The sequence below is a fragment of the Nannospalax galili genome, unplaced genomic scaffold (assembly GCF_000622305.1).
Source record: "Nannospalax galili isolate Female #2095 unplaced genomic scaffold, S.galili_v1.0 scaffold743, whole genome shotgun sequence".
Lineage (NCBI taxonomy): Eukaryota > Metazoa > Chordata > Mammalia > Rodentia > Spalacidae > Nannospalax > Nannospalax galili.
Window position 1 is genome coordinate 1,043,442 of NW_008349552.1, and position 20,345 is coordinate 1,063,786.

The 20,345-nt window shown below is 38.1% G+C and overlaps 1 protein-coding gene across 1 annotated transcript in view; it reads left to right on the forward strand.

Moving 5' to 3' along the window:
- LOC103745108 (cell surface glycoprotein CD200 receptor 2-like) overlaps nt 1–9,347 on the forward strand; it is a 46,760-nt gene extending 37,413 nt beyond the window's left edge. The window contains 5 exon segments of the mRNA XM_029570342.1: nt 5,919–5,972; nt 5,975–6,128; nt 8,480–8,526; nt 9,052–9,171; nt 9,259–9,347. Of these exon segments, the coding sequence (XP_029426202.1) occupies nt 5,919–5,972; nt 5,975–6,128; nt 8,480–8,526; nt 9,052–9,171; nt 9,259–9,347 (464 nt within the window).
- The last annotated feature ends 10,998 nt before the right edge of the window (nt 9,348–20,345 follow it).

Below are 20,345 nucleotides of genomic sequence, written 5' to 3' on the forward strand. Positions count from 1 at the left end.
TTTGCCAGCACCGTTTGTTGAAGATGCTGTTTTTCCTCCATTGTGTGTTCTTCTCACCTTTGTCAAACATCAGGAGGCTAAAAGAGCATGCACTCAAGTTTTGGTCTTCAATTATGTTCCATTGATCGGTGTGCCTATTTTTGTACCAGTATCATGCTGCTTTTATGACTATAGCTCTGTAATATAGTTTGAGATCTGGTATGATAATTCCCCTAGTGCTGCTCTTTGGGCTCAGGATTGCTTTGGCTATCTGGAGTCTATTTTAATTGCATATGAATTTTAGGATTTTTTTTCTAATTCTGTGAAGAGTGTCATGAAGATTTTTATTGGGATTGTACTGAATGACTGTCCTACCCAAAGCAATATAGATTTTTTTGGGTAGGATGGTCATTTTCAGAATATTAATTCTTCTAATCTATGAGCATGGGAGGTCCTTACATCTCCTGGTGTCTTCCTCAATCTCTTTCTTCAAAGACTGAAAACTTTCATTGTACAATCTTTAATGTCTTCATTCAACTTTATTCCTAGATATTTTTGAGGCTATTATGAATGGGAGGGTTTCCATGTACTCTTTCTCTGATTATTATTGGCATATAGAAAGGCTACTGATTTCCATAGACTGATTTTTTTTTAAACTGCTACTTTGCTGAAAGTGTTAGTAATTTCTAGGCATTTTGGGGCTCTCTTATGTATAATATTGTATTATCTGCAAATAGGGATAATTTAACCTCTTCTTTTCCAATTAGTACTCTTTTAATTCATTCTCTTGTCTTACTGCTCTAGCAAGAGTTTCAAGCACTATATTCAAAAGGAGTGGAGATAGTGTACAGTCTTTCCTGGTTCATGATTTTTTTTTAAGAGCCAAATCTTTATTTTTCATGATACAGATTTGGTAGGTATTTTCATAAAGCAAAAATTAACAGATATACATTCATGATTTTAATGGGAATGCTTCCAGTTTTGCTCCATTTAGAATGATGTTGGCTGTGGATTTATTGTATATAGCTTTAATTATGTTGAGGTATGTTCCCTCTAGTTCAATTCCCTCTAGGACTTTTAACATGAATGTATGCTGGATTTTGTCAAAGGCCTTTTCTGCATCTATTGAGATGACCATGTGAGTTTTGTCCTTGAGTCCATTTATATGGTTTATTACATTTATTGACTTACATATACCAAACCATCCCTGCATCTCTGTAATAAAGCTGACTTGATCATGGTGGATATTTTTGATGTGTGTGTCCATATGCAGTTTGCAAGTATTTTGTTGAGAATTTTTGCCTCCACGTTCATTAAGGATATGGGTCTATAGTTTTCTTTTATGGTTGTATTTTTACCTGGCTTTGGTATTAGAAGGAGTTTGGGAGTTCTTCCTCTGATTCTGTTTTGAATAATTTAAGTAGTACTGGTTGTAAATCTTCTTTGACTGTCTGATATAATTCTGCTGTGAATCCGTCTGGGCCTAGGCTTTTTTCAGTTGGGGGTTTTGTATTACTGTTTTAACTTCCTTATTTGTTATATTTGTTTAAGCTGTTGATCTTTTCTTGGTTTAGCTTTGTTGGTTCCTGTAAATTTAGATAGTTATCCATTTCTTTTAGCTTTTCAAACTTAATAGAGTATAGGTTTTTAAAATATTCCCTTATAATGTTCTTGATCTTTTTGATGTCCTTTGTGATGTCTCCCTTTTCATCTCTGATTTTGTTGATTTGGATTTGCTCTTTCTTTCTTTTGGTTAACTAGGCTAAGGGTCTGCTATCTTGATTATCATTTCAAAGAACCAGCTCTTAGATTCATTGGTTCTTTGTATTTTTTTCTTATTTCTATTTCACTAATTTCTCCTCTGATTTTTGTTATTTTTTCTCATTTGCTAGGTTTGAGTTTGGTTTGTCCTTGCCTTTCCAGAGTCTTGAGTTACAATGTTAACTCATTTATTTGTGGTCTTTTGGATTTTTTTTTTTTTTTTTTGGTCTTTTTGAGGCAGGGTCTCCCTATAGCCCCAGCTGTCCTGGAACTCACTATGTAGACCAGGCTTGCCTTGAACTCACAGAGATCCACTTGCCTCTGCCTCCCAAGTGCTGGGATTAAAGGTGTGCGCCACCACACCCGGCTTCTTTTGGATTTTTTAATGTAGACACTTAGAGCTATAAATTTCTTCTTTAAAAATGTCCAAGAAGTATTGTTGTGTTGTATTGTCCTTTTCATTAGATCCAGAAATACTTTTATTTTTTTCTTAATTTCTCCTTTGACCCACTCATCATTCAGGAGTGTGTTGTTTAGTTTCCATGAGTTCATGCAGTTACTAGAGAGAGGTTCTTTTCATGTTGATTTTAAGCTTTATTTTATTGTGGTCTGATAGAATGCATGGAATTATTTCAATTTTTTTTTGTGTATGCTGAGGTTTTTTTTGTGTCCCAGTATGTGGTAAATTTTAGAGAAACTTCCAAGGGCTGCTGAATAGAAAGTGTGTTCTTTAGTGCTTGGGTAGAATACTCAATAGATGTCTGTTATGTCCATTTGATGAATGGTATCATTTAATTCAGATCTCTCTCTGTTTATTTTTTGTCCAGTTGATCTATCTAGTGGAGACAGTGGGATATTGAAGTCCCTTACTATTACTGAGTTGGGGTAATCTGTGTTTTGGAGTCCTTTAGTACTGTTTTTATGAAATTGGGTGCACCAGAGTTTAGTGCATATATGTTCATGATTGTAATATCTTCTTGGTCAATTGCTCCTTTGATGAGAATGAAGTGACCCTCTCTATCTCTTCTGATTAGTTTTAGTTTGAAGTCCACTTTGTCAGATATTAGAATTGTAACCCTTGCTTGTTTCTTAGTGCCATTTGCTTGGAGTATTTTTTTTTTTCCATCCTTTATCTTTAAGGCAGTGGCTGTCCTTGAAGGTGAGATGGGTTTCTTGAAGACAACAAAAAGATGGATTTTGTTTCTTAATCCATTCAACTAGCCTGTGTCTTTTGACTGGGGAGTTCAGTCCATGTTATTTAAAGTTATTATTGAAAGATGTGTATTGGTTGTCATCATTTTAATTTCTGTTTGCATTCTTGGTCTAAATTTGTATTTCCACAATTATACCTTTATTTAGTTTCTTTCTGTTCCCTTTGGGTATAGTTGTTCCTTTCTTCAGCTCTTTGCATTGATTCAAGTATTCTCTGAAGGGCTGGTTTTGTGGAAATGTATTCTTTCAGCATATTCATGTCACAAAAGATTTTTTTTCCCTTCAACTATAATAGACATTTTTGTATTTTTGTAGACATAATATATTCTGGGTTGGTGTCTATGGTCATTTTGAATTGGGAATACTTTGGTCCAGGATCTTCTGGCTTTCATAGTTTTCATTGAAACGTAATTCATTGAAAAATAATTCTGATGGGGTTTCCTTTATATGTGAATTGTTTTTCTCTTACAGATTTCAGTATTCTGTCTTTGTTCTGTACATTTAATATTTTTACTATGATGTGCCATGGGGAGTTTCTTTTCTGGTTCTGTCCATTTAGTGTTCTATGTGCTTCTTGTACTTGTATGGGTATTTCTTTCTTTAATTTGGGGAAATTTTCTTCTATAAGCCTGTTGAAAAATCTAGTCAATGCCATTTACCTGAGATTCTTCTCTTTCCTCTATGCCTATGATGCATAAATTTAGTCTTTCCATGGTGCCTCACATTTCCTGCATATTCCATTCCTGTTTTTTTTTTTTTCACATTCTTGGCTTAAGTGGCCCTATTCTTCAACTTTATTGTCCAATCCTGATATTCTGTTTTTCATTTTTTCATTCTATTGGTGAGGCTTTCTCCTATCATTCCAAATTAACTTACTGAGTTTTTCACTTCCTTATTCATTTCAATCTGAGTTTTCTTCAATATTTCTCTTTTGTGAATTCACTCAGAAGTTTATCCTTATCTTCTTTTAGTTCTTTCAGTTGTTGTGTGTTCTTTAAATTTGTTGACTTCTTTGATCATGTTTATGATTGTTCTTGTTTTACATTCTATGTCCTGGGTTATCTCTAGGGGGTTCTCATTGTAGAACCCCTATATAGGACTGGTAGGATTTAGTAGGAGCATATTATTTTGGTGTTTCATATTATTTGTTTGTTGTTGTGGTTTTGGCATGTGGATTTCTTTCCTTCCTTGTGATTCTGGTATGAAACTCAAGCCTTACTTTGTTGAGTTGAAATTTGATGCTGTTTGTGTTATTGATGTTACTTTTCTGACTGCATATGAAAAGCTTGCTTGCCTAGGATTCAGACTCTCTCTTTTGCTTTTATATTGGAGGGACTAATATAAATGGCTCCAGTCAGGCTACTTAGGGACTCTCCAGGAGCACTTCAGAAGCCTCAGATAGATAATGCCAAGGTCCAAGGAGAGGAGATGGGAGATGAATGTGCTGGCTCCTACTAGTAAGCAGGGAAGCCTAAGACCTGGCACAGTAGGAGGGACTGCAGACTGTTCAAGTGAATGTGTGCAGAGTGATTTTGGAAGGTCACTTCATTCAGGTCAAGTTAGGTGTGAGTCAGGCACTCTCAGGCAGTCTCCAAAGGCCTGGGACCCTACTAGCCAGTAGGGAAGTCTGGTCATGGGGCAGTGGGGTGGGGGATTGCAGGAGAATGGGTATGGGACGATTTGGGATGCTCACCCCACAGAAGCCAAGCCTGGTGCTCTCAGGCAGTCTCCAAAGGTCTGGCAAAATTTAAAATCTTGTATTTGTATTTAACTTAAAATTTTATTTTCTCGTCTGTTTTACATGATCTTGGCCAAAAAGGCCTAGAAGTAATCATCTGTTTCTAGATACCAATCCTTCTGTATTAACTCTAATATACTTTATAATACACGTTTTAATATACTTTATAATACATGTTGATTCACTAGTAATGTATAACATAGGAAAAGGTTGGGTAATATTTGGATTTGGTTTAATGAATTATACATGTTGGTGAATTTTTTATTTTTTTAGACAGGGTCTTCCATAGCCTCAGCTGGCCTGGAACTCACTGTATAGACCAAGTTGGCCTCTGTCTCACAGAGATCTGTCTGCCTCTGCCTCCCAAGCACTGGGATTTAAGGCATGCATCACCACACCTGGCATGTATGTTGGTGAATTTTAATTTTTAAGGAATTCTACTCCTTTTAGAATATGGTTTTCAGAAAATTAATATTCTAATGAACTTCAGGTAATCTGTTGTGGTTAAATTGAGCATGAAAAGTCTTTTAATAGACATTTCTTTCTTTTCCTTTTGTGTGTATATGTGTGTATGTATGCCAGGTAACACTGTAATGTCAGTACAAATGGGTACAAAGACTCTGCTCTGTTGCTCTCTTTTTCCATTGACAAAAGTGATGTTAATATCCTGGGAAAAAAATTCTCAGAGGCCAGTCTTCCTGCAAAATAGCATACAATGCTGGAATAAAGGAGACCAATGAAGTCAACTGCACTGACAAGAGAATAACCTGAGCTACCACACCTGGCTAGAGTCCTCGCCTTCAGATTGATACAGTGGCTGTCACTCATGATGGGTGTTATACATGTTGAATGATAACACAAGGCAGGAATTTCTATCAAGAATATGCCCTCCAACCATTATGTAAGCAACAAGGTCATATATTATAATACCTAAGATCATTAGATTTATGATTGAAGCAAATGTCTCAGAAACTTTCAGATCCCTGTGATGAGGCTGAATTTTTTAAAAAATTATTCATTTAATAACCAGAGGAAACATTTCCTCCATGCTTCCAAGTGGAGTCAGCCATAGTCAAGTAGGACCTTTGACTTATCTTCACATAGATGGAACTGGTCAAAGAAAGGAGTCAGAGGCTCCTCCCAAGCCCATGTGACCCCTGAAGCTGAATTTTTCTTTCATTTTTCTTCTTCATCTCTACATTCTCCCATGAAGTGACCCTCTCTCCAGGAAAGAATAGAATTGTAGTATGTAAGGCCATTGCAGGCAAGCCAGCTGCACAGATTTTTGGACTTCAGAGAAGCATTGTGTCGCTGAAAATGAAACACACAGCAATGACACAGTGACAGTCAGGAGCACATGCCACTGGGGGTAGAAGAATGTGTCTGCTGTGAGCTGCTTGGTCTCCCATTTGACTGGCAACAGGACTCTATCCACAGAGCTAATTCAAGGGAATTGATATTTAAGTTATTCTTTCATGAAAAATAAATAACCAAACCCAAGGAATAAACCACTAGTTCTTTATTTGAAGCTTTCTCTAAAGGTAGAAAATGCAATTTTTTTTAACTTTTATACTAAATAGATGGAATACTTATATTTAATATATTTTTACAAGTTCTCACTAAATGTTTTTAATGGAACAGGCATAAAAATGTTTTTATGACTTAGTAACCTATAGATTTTTACCTTAAGATTATTGGTGTGATATATCAACTTTGTAAAATTCTCTCCTTCAATGTATATTTTATTGAATTTTTGTGGGGATGGGACTCATATATAAATGTTTTTATGTTTAAATAAGAATTCACTAGACATCCAAGAATGGCATTTATTTCCTTCCTGATGCTCCCTTTCCTGTCATGGCCACCACTTTGTTACCCTGAGTAAGAAGCAGGTTTTCCTTCCCACTTTATCTTGTCATCTGAAATCAATCTTTTAGCTCATTCACCAACATTTGTAAAATGTTGCCTATGAATTTGAAGCTGATGATGCAAAAATAAAAAGTTACCATTTGCATCTTCTTACTGTTTCAATAAGTGTAGTCTGATGGCCAATTTGGTAAAATATAATTTATTGTAAAGCCTTTGGCATAGCATGACTTCTCTATTACATCTATTTTTCATCTGATAAATGAAGATAACAGTGCCTACTTCATAGGATCACTGTGTTAACTAAATGCAATTATATATAATGGTGCACATAATCATACATGTCCTCTACTTCTACTACATAATTGGTATTCATTAAATGTTGGCTGCTATATTTCTTTGCATTAACAAATACTTGCTGCTGTGTTAATCCTTTTTTATTTATTATATTAATATACATTGACTGCTGTGATTGTGAAACTTATTAAAATCACTATCATATTAATAATTATCATATCTTTTATGCTTTCTTTTTTTCAACAGTCTTTCTGAGATTCAGTATACATATCATACAGCTCACTCAAAGTGTACAATATAATGGTTGTGTAAGCATCACTATGGTCAATTTTAGAACATACTCTGCTCCAGATGGAAGCCCTGCAACCTTCACCTCCCTCCACCCTCTGTCTCTTCTAGTGTTAGGCAATCAGTAATATCTTTTTAGATTTGACTATTTTGGACATTTCAAAGAAAACAATTATGAAATATGTAACAGTTTTTGATGGTTTATTTCACATAGTGTAATGTTTTTGATGTTCAGCTATGTTTAGAGCATGTGTCAGCACTTTGTTTTTCCACAATCAATCTCCCTTACTGTCTAGACTCTTAAATTTCTAGATCAGTTTATCTTTCTCCCATATCATCTGACTTCTCTTTTGTAGAGCAGATATTAAATGTGTATTTTAAATGTTTCTCCCTCCCATCTCCTCAGAGGCTCTTCAGTAATCATTGTCCCTTTTGTCTGCCTGCACAGAAACTGGGTAGACAAATCCCTGGCCATCAGGGAAATGTGAACTAAAACTACTTTGAGGTTCCACCTCAAGCTGGCCAAAATTGTTATCATCAAGGAAATAAATGACAATATGATGACAAGGATGTGGGGAAAGGGTGAAACTATTCACTGTTAGTGGACGTGTAAATGGGCGCAGCAACTATGGAAATCAGTGGAAGTTCTAACCTTGGAATCCAGAATCCTCAGGGTCCACTGGTACCAGGTACTGAGTGTGGTGCTTTCTGTGGCCTGTGATGTCTGGAGCTAAGGTCTGCCTGGATGCTGGGTGCTGAGGGTGGTGTTTTGTGCAGTGTTTGACATCAGGTCCACAGGGTATGCTGGCACTGTGCTGAGTGGGGGTGTGGAGGGTTCACACGACTTCTGACTTAAGGAATAGGGGTCGTAGAGTGCCAAAATACTTTTATCCCAGCTGTAAGTCTAAGATTTTAGTGGCTGTATGCCAGGAGCTGGAGAACAAAGACCAAATATGCATTTCTCGTTGTATCTCAAGCACCTACTTATCTGACTTCTGTGCGGCATAAGCCCCTGTAGAGTAGCAACTATGTTCATTAGTCCTGTATTTCCCTCCCTATGCTCCAAACACAACTTAGCTTACCTTGCTTTCAGATCGTTGTTCTAGCTGTCCCTTTCCTTTAAAATGTCCCCTCTTCTCCTGACTATTTAATCCTGTGGACCAGCTTCTCGCACACTCTCAGTGTTGAATAACCAGCCTTATTCTTGAGATGCTCACTAGCACGCTGTACTCAGCACGGTTTGCTTTCTTGTAAGCCCATCTTTTCACCTGTGTGGCTCTGATTTCTCTTTGGATTCTGAGCTTTATGAGGTCACGGCATCTTCTCATTTCCTCACAGTGTCTTGGAGATTGCCCAAGAGGTTCTTCCATTTCAGTCTTTGACAGGTTATTTAATGAAATGAAATGGTCTCTAGCACTTGAAAGCCAAATTTTAGAGTTCATACTTTCTTTAGGCTGCCATTTTCATAGAAGGGAAGATTTCAGAACAAGTTCTAACAAGTGTGATTTATTTTCTAACAACTTTCAGGCCAACACAGTGACAAGAGCACTTTACTGTGTATGGGAAGTGTTACGTGATCATGTCTCAGATAGTAAGAATAATGCCTTTCAAAATGCTAAGCTCACATGAGAACTTTTCTCTTATGAAATTGGGAAATAGTAACAATACTTAATTTGCTTCTATTTATTGAGGAAACAATTATTAAACACCTACCAAGTACAAGAGACAGACATGGTTCCTAAGCTTCATCATAAAATAATAGTATATGAATAATATGAATTATAATTAATAAGACTTTCTGATTTGACGTTTCTAAACTTTTAGGAATATTTTAAATGTTTTTAAACTATCGCCTCTAATTTGTTGGTTAGAATAGTTAAACTGACTTTTACCCTTTCCTGTACTTAAAGGTATCAGAATTCCCATCTTTCCAGCATTATCTTTCCTGATCTTTCTCTATGTGAAACTCTCTCTCTTTGTGGTTATTCTGGTCATTATGGCATTTGCCTTCTCCCAGAAAACTATTTCAGGTAGGAACTGAGACTGAAATGTTGTTTCATTAGAAAGCAAACATTGTGCTGGGAAAGCATGTTCTATGGCTCGTGCTTGTCCCTCAGCAGTCTTCAGCATTAAGCGTGTTAACAGCAGAGCCTGGGCAGAAGTGCCCACAGCACTGGGCAAAAACTTCCAGCTACTGCAGTTTTGACCTAGGAGAGACCTAGCCTGGCTCCCGCTTTGAGGATTCAGTGTCTCTGCAGTCTCTTATTCTCTACATTTTAGCTAGTTATGGTTTTCTGGGTTAATTGCCATCTGTTGCATGAGAAAGCATTGCTGGTCAGGGTTGAGAAATGCATTCATTTTCTCTCTGCCTGAGATATGTTCCCTGAGTTTCAGGGGCAGAGGTTGCATTGTAGATCTGTCACTTAGGATTGGGCATCTCATACACCCTTATTTTCTGCATTTGACCAGTTGTGGAACTCTGTAATAGTTTCCATATGTTGCAACAAGAAACTGAATAGTGAGAGGTCTCAGGCCGGATGAGCAGAAGGGGGTCTAGGCCCATGGCAGGGGTGGCGACAGTGTGTGGAGAGTCTAACTAGCTAAGCAGAGTTAGCTTAGCTTTGATTTGCATTTCCCTAATTACTAAGGATATTGAACATTTTAAAGGTATTTCTTAGTATCCTTTTTATTTAAAGGGATTATTTCTTGTGTAAAGTGGCAAGTCATTTGGGGCTATTACTTTTATTTTTAGTGAAAATCTAGAAAACAAATGCATGACACTAGAGGAGGCTTTCCCAGGATGGCGGCCTAGTCAGATGCTGCTTTCATCCTAGCTTCTTGGTTACTCACCACAAAAGTTTAATTCTTATTCATGCCCCACTATAATGTAATTGGTGGAGCCAGGACAGGGGATGGAGAGGTGTTGCTCTAAGCTGTTATTTAATCCTGTGACTGTTCTTTGTAGAGTAGTCTTTATTCAGCAGGTGACTGGGGAATGTAGAGAATTTCACATGTAATGAAATTTTTATGGACCAAGGCTGGATGGAGTAACAATCATTTTTGCTCACATTCCATTAATTGATACTGTTTATAACCATACTAACTCATAGGGAGCTTGGAAAATGTATCCCTGCTGACGTGGAAGAAGAATCAGAACTGGGGCACATTTAGCCGATCTCTGCCCACAGTAAACAGCAGGGCAAGTACTAAGATTAATACCTAACCGAATAGTAGGAATTCAATAGGGGTCAAGAAATAACTATATTAGTTAGTGCCACTCAAACAAATATAAGGTTTGAGCTCTTTTAGCTCTTATTACAATTATTTAAAGTCAGGGCAAAAAGGGGAAGCAATATAGTAATATAATTCTGCATCAGACTAGAAAGGATCATGACAGGGATTACAACTTACCTGCACCTATCTCTTTCTACTTGAAGAAGACAATTCTATTCATGACTAAACCCTTCACCTCACCTTTCTCTCTAGTCATGTAATTTTGTAGTAGACTCAATGTCCTTTACTTACAGAGAGCCTGTTCACCCATTCCACAGTTTTCTTTGACCAATAAAGAGAGACACAAGTGGTAGTGTACCAGTTTTGAGTATGGGTCTCAAGAGGTCCTCTGAGCTTTTCCTCTTGCTATTCTAAGATAATATACATGACTTAGATGGCTGGAGGAATAGAATCACATAAAGCATAGATGATCCATCTCAATCCAACCTCCCACTTCTCCACTGATGCCAGTGAAAGGATCCAGGAGTCAGCTTTGCCCAAGGCCCTTGAGTGTGCTTAGTCAAGATTATCAGACACGAACCCCTGCTGATCATAGACAAATGAGAATTTGTTGCCACAGAGTTCCTGTGATTGCTTATGACATAGCATTTTTGAGGCATTAAGTCACTAATACTTTGCTCAATGGCACAACTCCAATTTTATTTAGTGTATGGCTATACACAAATAATTTCTCAGTTTTACTTACAACTGAGCATCGCCATCAGGTTTAGCAAATGAAATATGTGATATTTTTAGGATATCTCTTTAAAGAATTAGAAAGGCTTGGGGAAAGAGAGCTCATCAGTTAGAAGCACTGACTCTTCTTCTAGAGGACCTGGGTTTTGTTCCTAGCACTCACATGGAAGCTAACAGACTGTCTAAGGAATCTAACATTTTCCTTTGGCCTCCTCAAGCATTGCACATATGTGGTATACATATACGTGCAAGCAAAGCACTCATACCTGTAAAATAAAAATAAATAAATAAATAAGAAACAGAAAGGCCTTCTTTTACTTTCCAACTTATCTATGGGACTGCCATAGTGGTGTGTGTTGACTCAAGGTTTTATAGTCAGACTGAGCCGCGGATGACAAGCATGGAATCTACCTATTGAGATGAAGGGAAAGAGATGGAAAGATCTGGTCCCGATGGCAGTAGAGTTGTCTCTCCAACCCTACACCATTTATCTATGGACTTTGTGTGAGAGGAATAAACTACTTTGTCACACACTGCTTTGGGTTTTGCTCTGCACCTAACCGAACTTAATTATAATTGGTACAAATGCTTAGTCAGCCAATTGGAACCTTTGTGGCTTGAAACAATTGGTTATGTTTCATTCATGTGCATGCATTGGCTTTTTTTTAGTCTTGTCCCAAAGGAAATGAAGCAATTTCAGAAGACAGGAACAATGGGTCATAGAGTCATCTCTATGACAATTACAAGACAAATGTTGGTAATGTAGGGTTAAGAGATACTGTGGGCTTGTGGTAGGGAAGGGATTGAGAATCTGAGGATGTGAAAATGTAATCCAGTAGTCAGCCATGTCATCCTTAGACATGTGAAGTCTTGTTTGTGCTAGATTTGCAAGAGGCAACACTGTCACAGGCTTTCAGAAAGGATGTGTGTAGGAAAACAAAGGAACTGAGATCAACTGGACTCCATCATTTGTGAGAATGACAAATGGCACTTCTCCATCCGCTCCTACTCCCACACTTTTCTATGCAATGTTAGATTGCAAGATTAAAAAGCCTACACAGCCACTTTACCCACAGCCCATCTCATCTCTACACAGTTAAGAAAAATATTATTTTTTAATTTTAAAACACATATGCATACATATATACATGTACACACATTTATATTTGTACACATACATACATATATATATATATTATTGTGATTACAATATGCCAGAAACATAGATGGACATGTTTGGGTCTTTCTATGATGCCAGAATTTAGTAACAATAAATTCATAAGATAAGCTGTTTTTTAAAATTAATTTTTAAATGTACTTTTATTGAATTTTTTTTCATTTCATACCATAAATCTTAAATACATTTAGACCCCCTCCTCCATCCACATACCCCTAGAGGTTTCACGCTTGGCCTATCCAGTCAAGCTTTTGTACCCAGAGGTGCCTTGGTCCAAGTTCATCCATTGGAGTCTAGTCTAGCCTATCTAGAGTCACTCCCTTAAAGAATATCTACTCTCCCTCACCCTGCAACCAATCGTTCCTCAGCTAAGTTTAGAGCTTGCTGTCCATTGCCATAGTTCTAAGCTGGGTTCTTGTCTGATTGAATCAGGATGGTCTTGTGCATGCTGTCACCATTGTTGCAAGTTCATATGAGCAAGTTCTCAGGGAGAGACATGAAAGACTCTGTTTCTTTATGTTCATGTACCAACCCTGGCTCTTACAATCTTTCTACTCCCTCTTCTGCAGTGGTTCCTGAGCCCTTGGTGGCTGAGGTTTAATATAGGAGTCCTATCCAGGGACACACACACACACACACTGTCCCATCTCTTATTCTCTACACTTTGGCCAGTTGTGACCTTCTGTATGCATTGAATTCTGTTGCATCAGGAAGCTTCACTGGTGAGAGTTGAGAGATGCATTAATATTCTCTCTCTCTACCCCTGGTACAGCTGTTTTGTTGGAAATAATTTGTCAACCAGTCCTGATTCCCTTGATAGTGGGTTGAGATAACCTAGCCTCTTTTAGTCCAGTCCTAACTGCTAATATTAACCCTCAGATCACACTTTATACATCACATATCAAATCTATCTCCCTTTCTACCTGTTTCCAGAATGTCTATATAAGGTTAAAGAGGCTTCTGCAGATTTCAAGAAGTTTCAAAGAGGCCTATGTGAGAGGCAAAAGCAGATATGAAAGAATCTGTCAGGAGGTGGGAGAAGGTCTAATAACTTACCACTGGGGGTCTGCTGGGGATGCTGCTGTTGTTACTGTAAAGTCAAGTTGCAGAGACAGAATTGAGCTAAGCCTGAGAGTTGAGTCAAGTTGTACAAACAAGTGTGGGACTGTGGAGGTAATAGAGGCTAAGGGCAGGACTGGGTCCAGCCAGATGGACTGATGGATGGAATGATGGCAATGTGAGTAGGCTACATCAATAGTGGGGACAAGCCAAGCTGAAGCTCATGGCACAGTCAGGAGTTCTCTCTGTCTCTCAGCCCCTTGCACACAAAGATAACAGGTTTTTGGGGCTTTCACCATCACTGTGCTGTGTCCTCTTTATGGAGTCCTGGTGAGGGTGCTGCAACTTTCCCTCAATCTGGTGTGTTTGGTAAATCCTTGGGCCTTGTTTTCCTGGTATAACTTCAATGCGCTCATATGTTCATACAGTTCTAATTTACTAATTTACAGATCAATTTGTAGGGTGACATAGTTTCTACTTTTAGGAATTTCTTTTAATTGTCTGTGTCTTATAGGTGGCGTTTCTATACTGCTAAGACCATTCAGCTTCTGCCTTTACACTCAAAATACAGTCAAATGTTATTTGTAAAATGGAGTTGGTCAGGGCAAGGCACAGTTTGAGAAATATTGTTTTATACAATATGGTATAACTTAGAGCAGAGAACAGCCTGATCTCAACATTATATATGTCCCCAAATATAACTATGTTCTCAAATTGAGGGAGGCTTAAGCACAACATGGTTGAGAACCACTAGATGGCGCTTCAACTAATTCTTTTAATATTTTGAAGCAAACTAAAATCAATTTCAGGAAAAAAAAAAAACCCATGTTTTCTCTTTAATTCTTGTACACAACCAGCCTATTATTCACGAATTCTTTAGGGTTTTTGGGGGTGGTGTTTGGAAGAATTACACAAAGAGGCAGTGAAATGGTTAAATAAACTCAGGAAGAAAAACATTTTTTTTCAGTTCCTAAACCTGCTATTTTCACTTAATTTTAGTAGAACCATTTTGTCTATCAAATGAGATGACAGTGGATATTTACACTTTAGGGAAAGGAACTGTGAAGATGCCTTTATGATTAAGTCAAGATTAATAATCATTTCTTCATATGGAGAGTTGAGATTATACTTAGTCATTAAAAAGCAATTTGCTTATTAGTGTGAATAGCGTCACATAAATTATTTTGCCTTTTCCATTCCTTAGGCCCTCCCCCATTGTCTTTTAGAGGCATACATGGTATTCTAATGCTAGAAGGAAGCTATTCATAAATTAGGTCAACTTCCTCATTTTATAAAAGAAGAAACTGAGACTCTCAGACTTCAGTGATCATGGAGTGTTGCTTAGAAGTCAGCTGTCCTGCTCCACTTGCCCTCCAGAGAAGGCAGCTAGTCTAAGGCCACACTGGCACTCTCTAAGGAAGAGGACCAAACATCTCTTCCTAGGATTCTGTATTATGACGACCAAGAGCTCCCATGTGTGCCCTCTATTATCTGATTGGCCAAACTCATGTGACAGCTCTTTAATCCCTGGAAAAGAAGGGAGCTGATACTTACGTTGATTAGACCTTTCGCAAAGTTGGGATTAAGATCAACCTTTTATCCGACATAGATCCTAGTGGGAAAGGAACCAGTGGAGACCTAAACAAGACTGAGATGCTGCCAAAAAGAGAACTGGAGGATGTGTGTGAAGCCTTGATGAAAGAGGTGATAACAATGAAACCGAGTTAAGAGATGCATAAGAATCCTGAAAACAAGCAAGCCCAGGGAAAGAAAACATGCCAGGAAGAGAGGATGGCCTGGGTGTGTCAGGGTGGGACTCTCTTGGGGTGACAGAAGCTGTATCACATCCTTATACACAGCTTGCATTTCATGAAGTCATCTGGGGACAGAAGACAGTTATGCTACTAAAATTGCCAGAATGCGTTTGCGGATCCAGCAAATCTCTGTGAATTTGTAATGTTTTCTGAACAGAATGTCCAAATCTTATGACTGATTCATCCAATGCTGGTTTTAAGATCAAATAAGGAGCCAAGAACTCTGGCTCATGCATAGTAGAAAACCAAAGGGAGTCTGGGAGAGGCAGTGGGGTCTCGTGGAGAAGGCTGATCTGGAGAAGGTAGGGCTTGTCCTCAGAGCTAGGTGATGCTGGTAGAGCCGAGGTACTTCTCCCTCTTAATGTTTTCCCTCATGAAACTGGAAGACAGTTCTTGCTGTTAGCCTGGCCAAAAAGAGGAATTGGAGCATAATCTTTGTTTATAAATGTCCTTGCAAAGAATGCTAGTGAAACACAATCTTGTTACCCAACCCACCTGCTTCCAAATGCCCCTCTTGTACTACAAGCACATAGGAAAACAGTCCGGTGTGCTTTTTCACCATTTTCTCCTGTTCAAGACTCACACGTGGATAATTACAGACAGGATCCTAGTCCCAGAGGAACCCTCCTCTCTGAAGCTCTCACAATGAGGAGAGAGCTCTTTAGAGATTCAGTTATCATCAGGGAGAGCAAAAATAAGCATCTTAGCATGACAGAGAGAGTCCCTGGGGTGAATCAAGAGTATCTGCAACTTTAACAAGAGGAAGAGGAAACATGGACAGGATCATGGTCATAAACAGTCAGTGAAACATGATACATTAAAATAGGAGGAATCATGAAGTCCATCTAAATGTTACAACTTTAGGGAAAGAGAAAAATCACATTCCAGATTATTGTTATGATTTGCCTGTCACTAGGAATAGGATCCTTACTGTGAGACAAAATTATACACAAGAGACTGATCATATACAGCTGCTCCTGAACGTGATGAAAATGCTTGAGTACCTCATAACTTTTCAGTTTCTCTTCTGAAAACAGAGTGCCAGAGACCTACTGAAGAGTGTGGTCTACAACTAAAATGGTATTTACCACCATTTTGAAGGGCATTTTGTCTACTGTGGGGCATCCTGAAGTTCTGAAGGGATCACAGAACTTATAGGGAAGACTAATCTGGTATAAGGCTGTCAAGGCTTCCAATGGACACGAACACTTATGTAGATCCAAGAGCAAGATCAGGTTATATATTTTGTATTTTAGTATAAGAACCCATGACTTATTTACAAAAAAAAAAATCCTGCACTCCCAATTTTAAAGCTTTTGGTCTGATAATACCATCTGCTGTGTAACACCTTTAAAGAAACTCTCCCACAGACTTTCCCATATTCCATGTGATGGAAAGTTGCAACATCACCTACAAGACAGTGGAAACGAAGCAGCAGCCCTCTCCACAAAGCAACATAAAATGTACAAAGGAGGACTACCATGTCAGTGGGGGTGAAGGAGGTCAGCTGTTGGTAACATTTTCCACCCTTCTCTTACAATTAAAGCCTTAAATCCTGTTCCTCTCCAACTACCTAACAGAGGACTGTGTTGGTCCATGTATGCCAAAGTGGCACACTGTAGTCCATTGGAACCATGGCAGCCTTGCATCCTAGGGGATGACTGAATCATAGAAGCTAGGAAAGTCTAGATATGAAATCTCACCCTTATGCAAAGGTGAGCTTGAGTTTTTTAGTTTTTTTATTTTAGTTTGACGTTTTTCATATTTTTAAAAAATCTCAAACATGCTATCTTTGACAGTCTCTCCAGGGGACTGTGAAGACATAGAGTAAAATCTATTTATCTCTTACCTCTGCAGGATGATAAGAGAGACTATTTAAGACTTGCAAGTTTTAGCTGTTCTTGGGCAAAGGTTCTGGCCAAGCAGAAATTAAAAGATACTCCTACAAGGCAAACACACACATGAGTTTAACTATCTTTAACTGCCATCAAACTTTGGGACAAGCTATGTTTATTGGATTATTCCAAATTTTTACTTAGCTTCTGACAGTCAGTAATGTTCTAGGGACTGCTTTTCAAGGTCACCAGAAATGTTGAATTTATGACAGTATTTCTTTCTTATGGTTAAAAGATTAAGATAGTTGTACCCTATCATTTTAGTCTGATCACCCACTATTCACTTGTTTTCCTTTGAAATTTTCATTCTATTTAAATTTATTTTTACTGATATGTAAAAACATAATAATTGTACATAGATGTGGGTCACCATGTAGCATTTACATTTATACATGTAAAACAAACATATATAATAACTAAGCCAAAATAAACAGAACTGTTTTCTCAAATATTTGTCATTTATTTATGGAAAAAGCATTGAAGTACATCTTTTTTGCAGCTCTTTTTAATATATCAATATTATCCTATCATCCTCCTTATCTATAGTCACCCTATAGTGAAGTAGCTCACCAAAACGTCTTCTTTTTAATGTATATATTATTTATCCTTTGAGAATTTCATACATGCATACAATGTATTTCAATTGTATTCATTCCCCCATTCCTCTCCAGCTCTCCCTGGGTCCCTCCCCACATCCCCCACTTTTACTTTGACCCACTCACCACTGTCCAGTTTTCCACAAATTTCTCTCTATTCCTTTCCTGCTCCTTTTCCTGTTTTGGCTTATGTTGCTTCGCCTGGACTGATGCCTCTCCTCCCACCCTGGATTCAGCTATTGTTTCTCACTTTGCCTAAAGCATAAGACTGATTAGGATGGGGACTCTCGGTCTGTTTTTCCAGTGCCATACGTATATGTAAACCTTGGCATGTATTGCCTAGCACAGTAGGGTTTCAAGCAATTGTTTTTGAATGAATAATGTGGAGCTGCATATAACAATATGAAAAGATCCTTGAGGCATATTAGTAAGTGGAACAAGTTAGAAAATAATATAGAAGAGTAAAATTCATGTAGATCAAAATGATCTTCTATCCATTCTAATTATGCCACTTCTATTTCTTATTTGGTCAACTTCGGCTCATTATGTCAGTAGGAAAATAAAAGTGGACAGGAGATAGAAATGTCACCTACATGTCTTTTTCTAAGTCTGGTCTTTAAAAGCACACATGGTTTTAGAGGAACAAGGAACTCAGAAGAATCGTCTCCCCTTTCTTACCACCCTACCCTAAACAAGAAAACCAAACTGCCTGAAATTGAGAACTGAGAGGAGGCAGACACCTGAGGTGATAAGAGCAGGGATTCCTTTGCAGAGACTGTCTCTCCCAGGCAGTCGATGGTCAGGGAAAAAGGCTCCAGAGGGAGTTTTGACAGGAAAGAGAGTGGATGACCCTGCCTTTGACAAGCACTACAGGGAGAAGACTATTTGTGTGTGTGTGTGTGTGTGTGTGTGTGTGTGTGTGTGTGTGTGTGTGTACGAATGTACATTCAGAGGCCAGAGGACAACCTCAGGTGTCATCTTCAGGAATGTTGTCCACGTTCTTTAAGGGAGTCTCCCATTAGCCTGCTGTTCACCAATCCAATTAGGCCAGACTAGCTGGCCAAGGAGCCCCAGGGATCCTCTTGTCTCTGTCTCTCTAGCATCATACCACCATGCCTGGAATTTTTTTTTTTTAAAGAGAAGACTATTCTTCACTCTTCAAACTGTGATGTGGCAAAAGCAGTCTCTAGTTCTGAAGAGCTGGGCACTCTGAAGAGCTTGTTTCCTTAAGGGCTTGTAATAACATGGAGGACCAATCAGACACTTTCCTAACTACCAGCAAATTGAGATACACACAGAAGAAAAGAGGAGGAAAGGGGCTGATTGACTGGAAGTCATTAATAATTTTTCTTATAAACTATAGTAGGAGCTGAGTTTTTCTTCTGTACCTATATGACCCAGTATATATACAGAGAAACATCTGGAAGGTTGTAAACAAGGCAGAGGGTGGTGGTGAAGAGAGATTTGATGTGTTATGTTTGAATTTTGCACCAAGAATATGTTCAAGTATTCCGCATAAGTAAAAATACATCTTTTCATGACTGATAAGATGGCTCAGTGGGTAAAGGCCCCTGTTACCAAGTCTAATGACCTGAGTTTCATCCCTGGAACCCACATGGTGGAAGGAGAGAGAAAAACTCTTGCAAATCATCCTCTAACTTCTACACATGCACTGTGATGTGTACTTGCATACAAAAATACATAAAATGTAGTAAAAATAAAAGTTTCCAAAATAGAAAGTAGCAACAACCTCATGAATTTTCTTGGCAGAATGTAGGGGAAGAGTTATAGGATTTGCTAAGACTGTGCATAGATGCTGCATTAAAGCTTGATAGGCTACTAAGGGTAGACCCCAATATAGCTGATGTCACTGACCCAATCTGATTTGCAGGAAGTCATGATTCTCACTTTATTTCTCCTTGCAGGTCATTTTATGGCCTGCCTACAAATCCGTCTAGCAGACCCAAAATACCAGAGCCTATGAAAGTTTGCAATTTAGGAATTAATTAAAGACGTCTGAGGGGAGAAATGAAACATTACATTCAAGTTCTGTCACAGATAGGCTTTCTTAATTATTTGGAAAAACAACATAAAAATCTGACATTTATGACTATCTCATACTTTCAAAGCCGGTTTCACTTCCAAGTGTGTTATAGCATATGCAAAATAAATTTCATGTTCTTACTGTTTCTTCTTTAATTAGGGTGACTTTAAAATTAATTTTATTTTCCTTTTCTTGATGCCTTCTATTTCTTAAAGTCTGTGAAAGTTTTTAGAATGGTTCTTAGTATGTTAACAAACATTCAAAAATAAGGGTACTGAAGGGGAAGCACTTAGACTGAAAAATATTTCATTTATAAATCACTAGGATTTGAGAATTCTGAGCCCTTGGTGCACACTGATGGATGCCTATAATGCTTTACAGTCTGTGCCCTGTAATCTTTATCTTTCTGTAACATGATTCAGCTTCTCCCTGCCTACTAAGGTGTGGTTTAGAGACAGATCCAATCAGAGAATGAGACACTTGTTGATATCAGATATTTTATGTCTCTGATTCTTCCCATGTGACTTTCACTGCACCTGCCACGACACAGTATGCATACAGTGAGCGACTATTTAAGCAACAAAGACATTTGTTGAGGAATGTTGGATAGCTCATAGAATCTCTCTGGCTGGAAACTTAGTCTCAGGAAA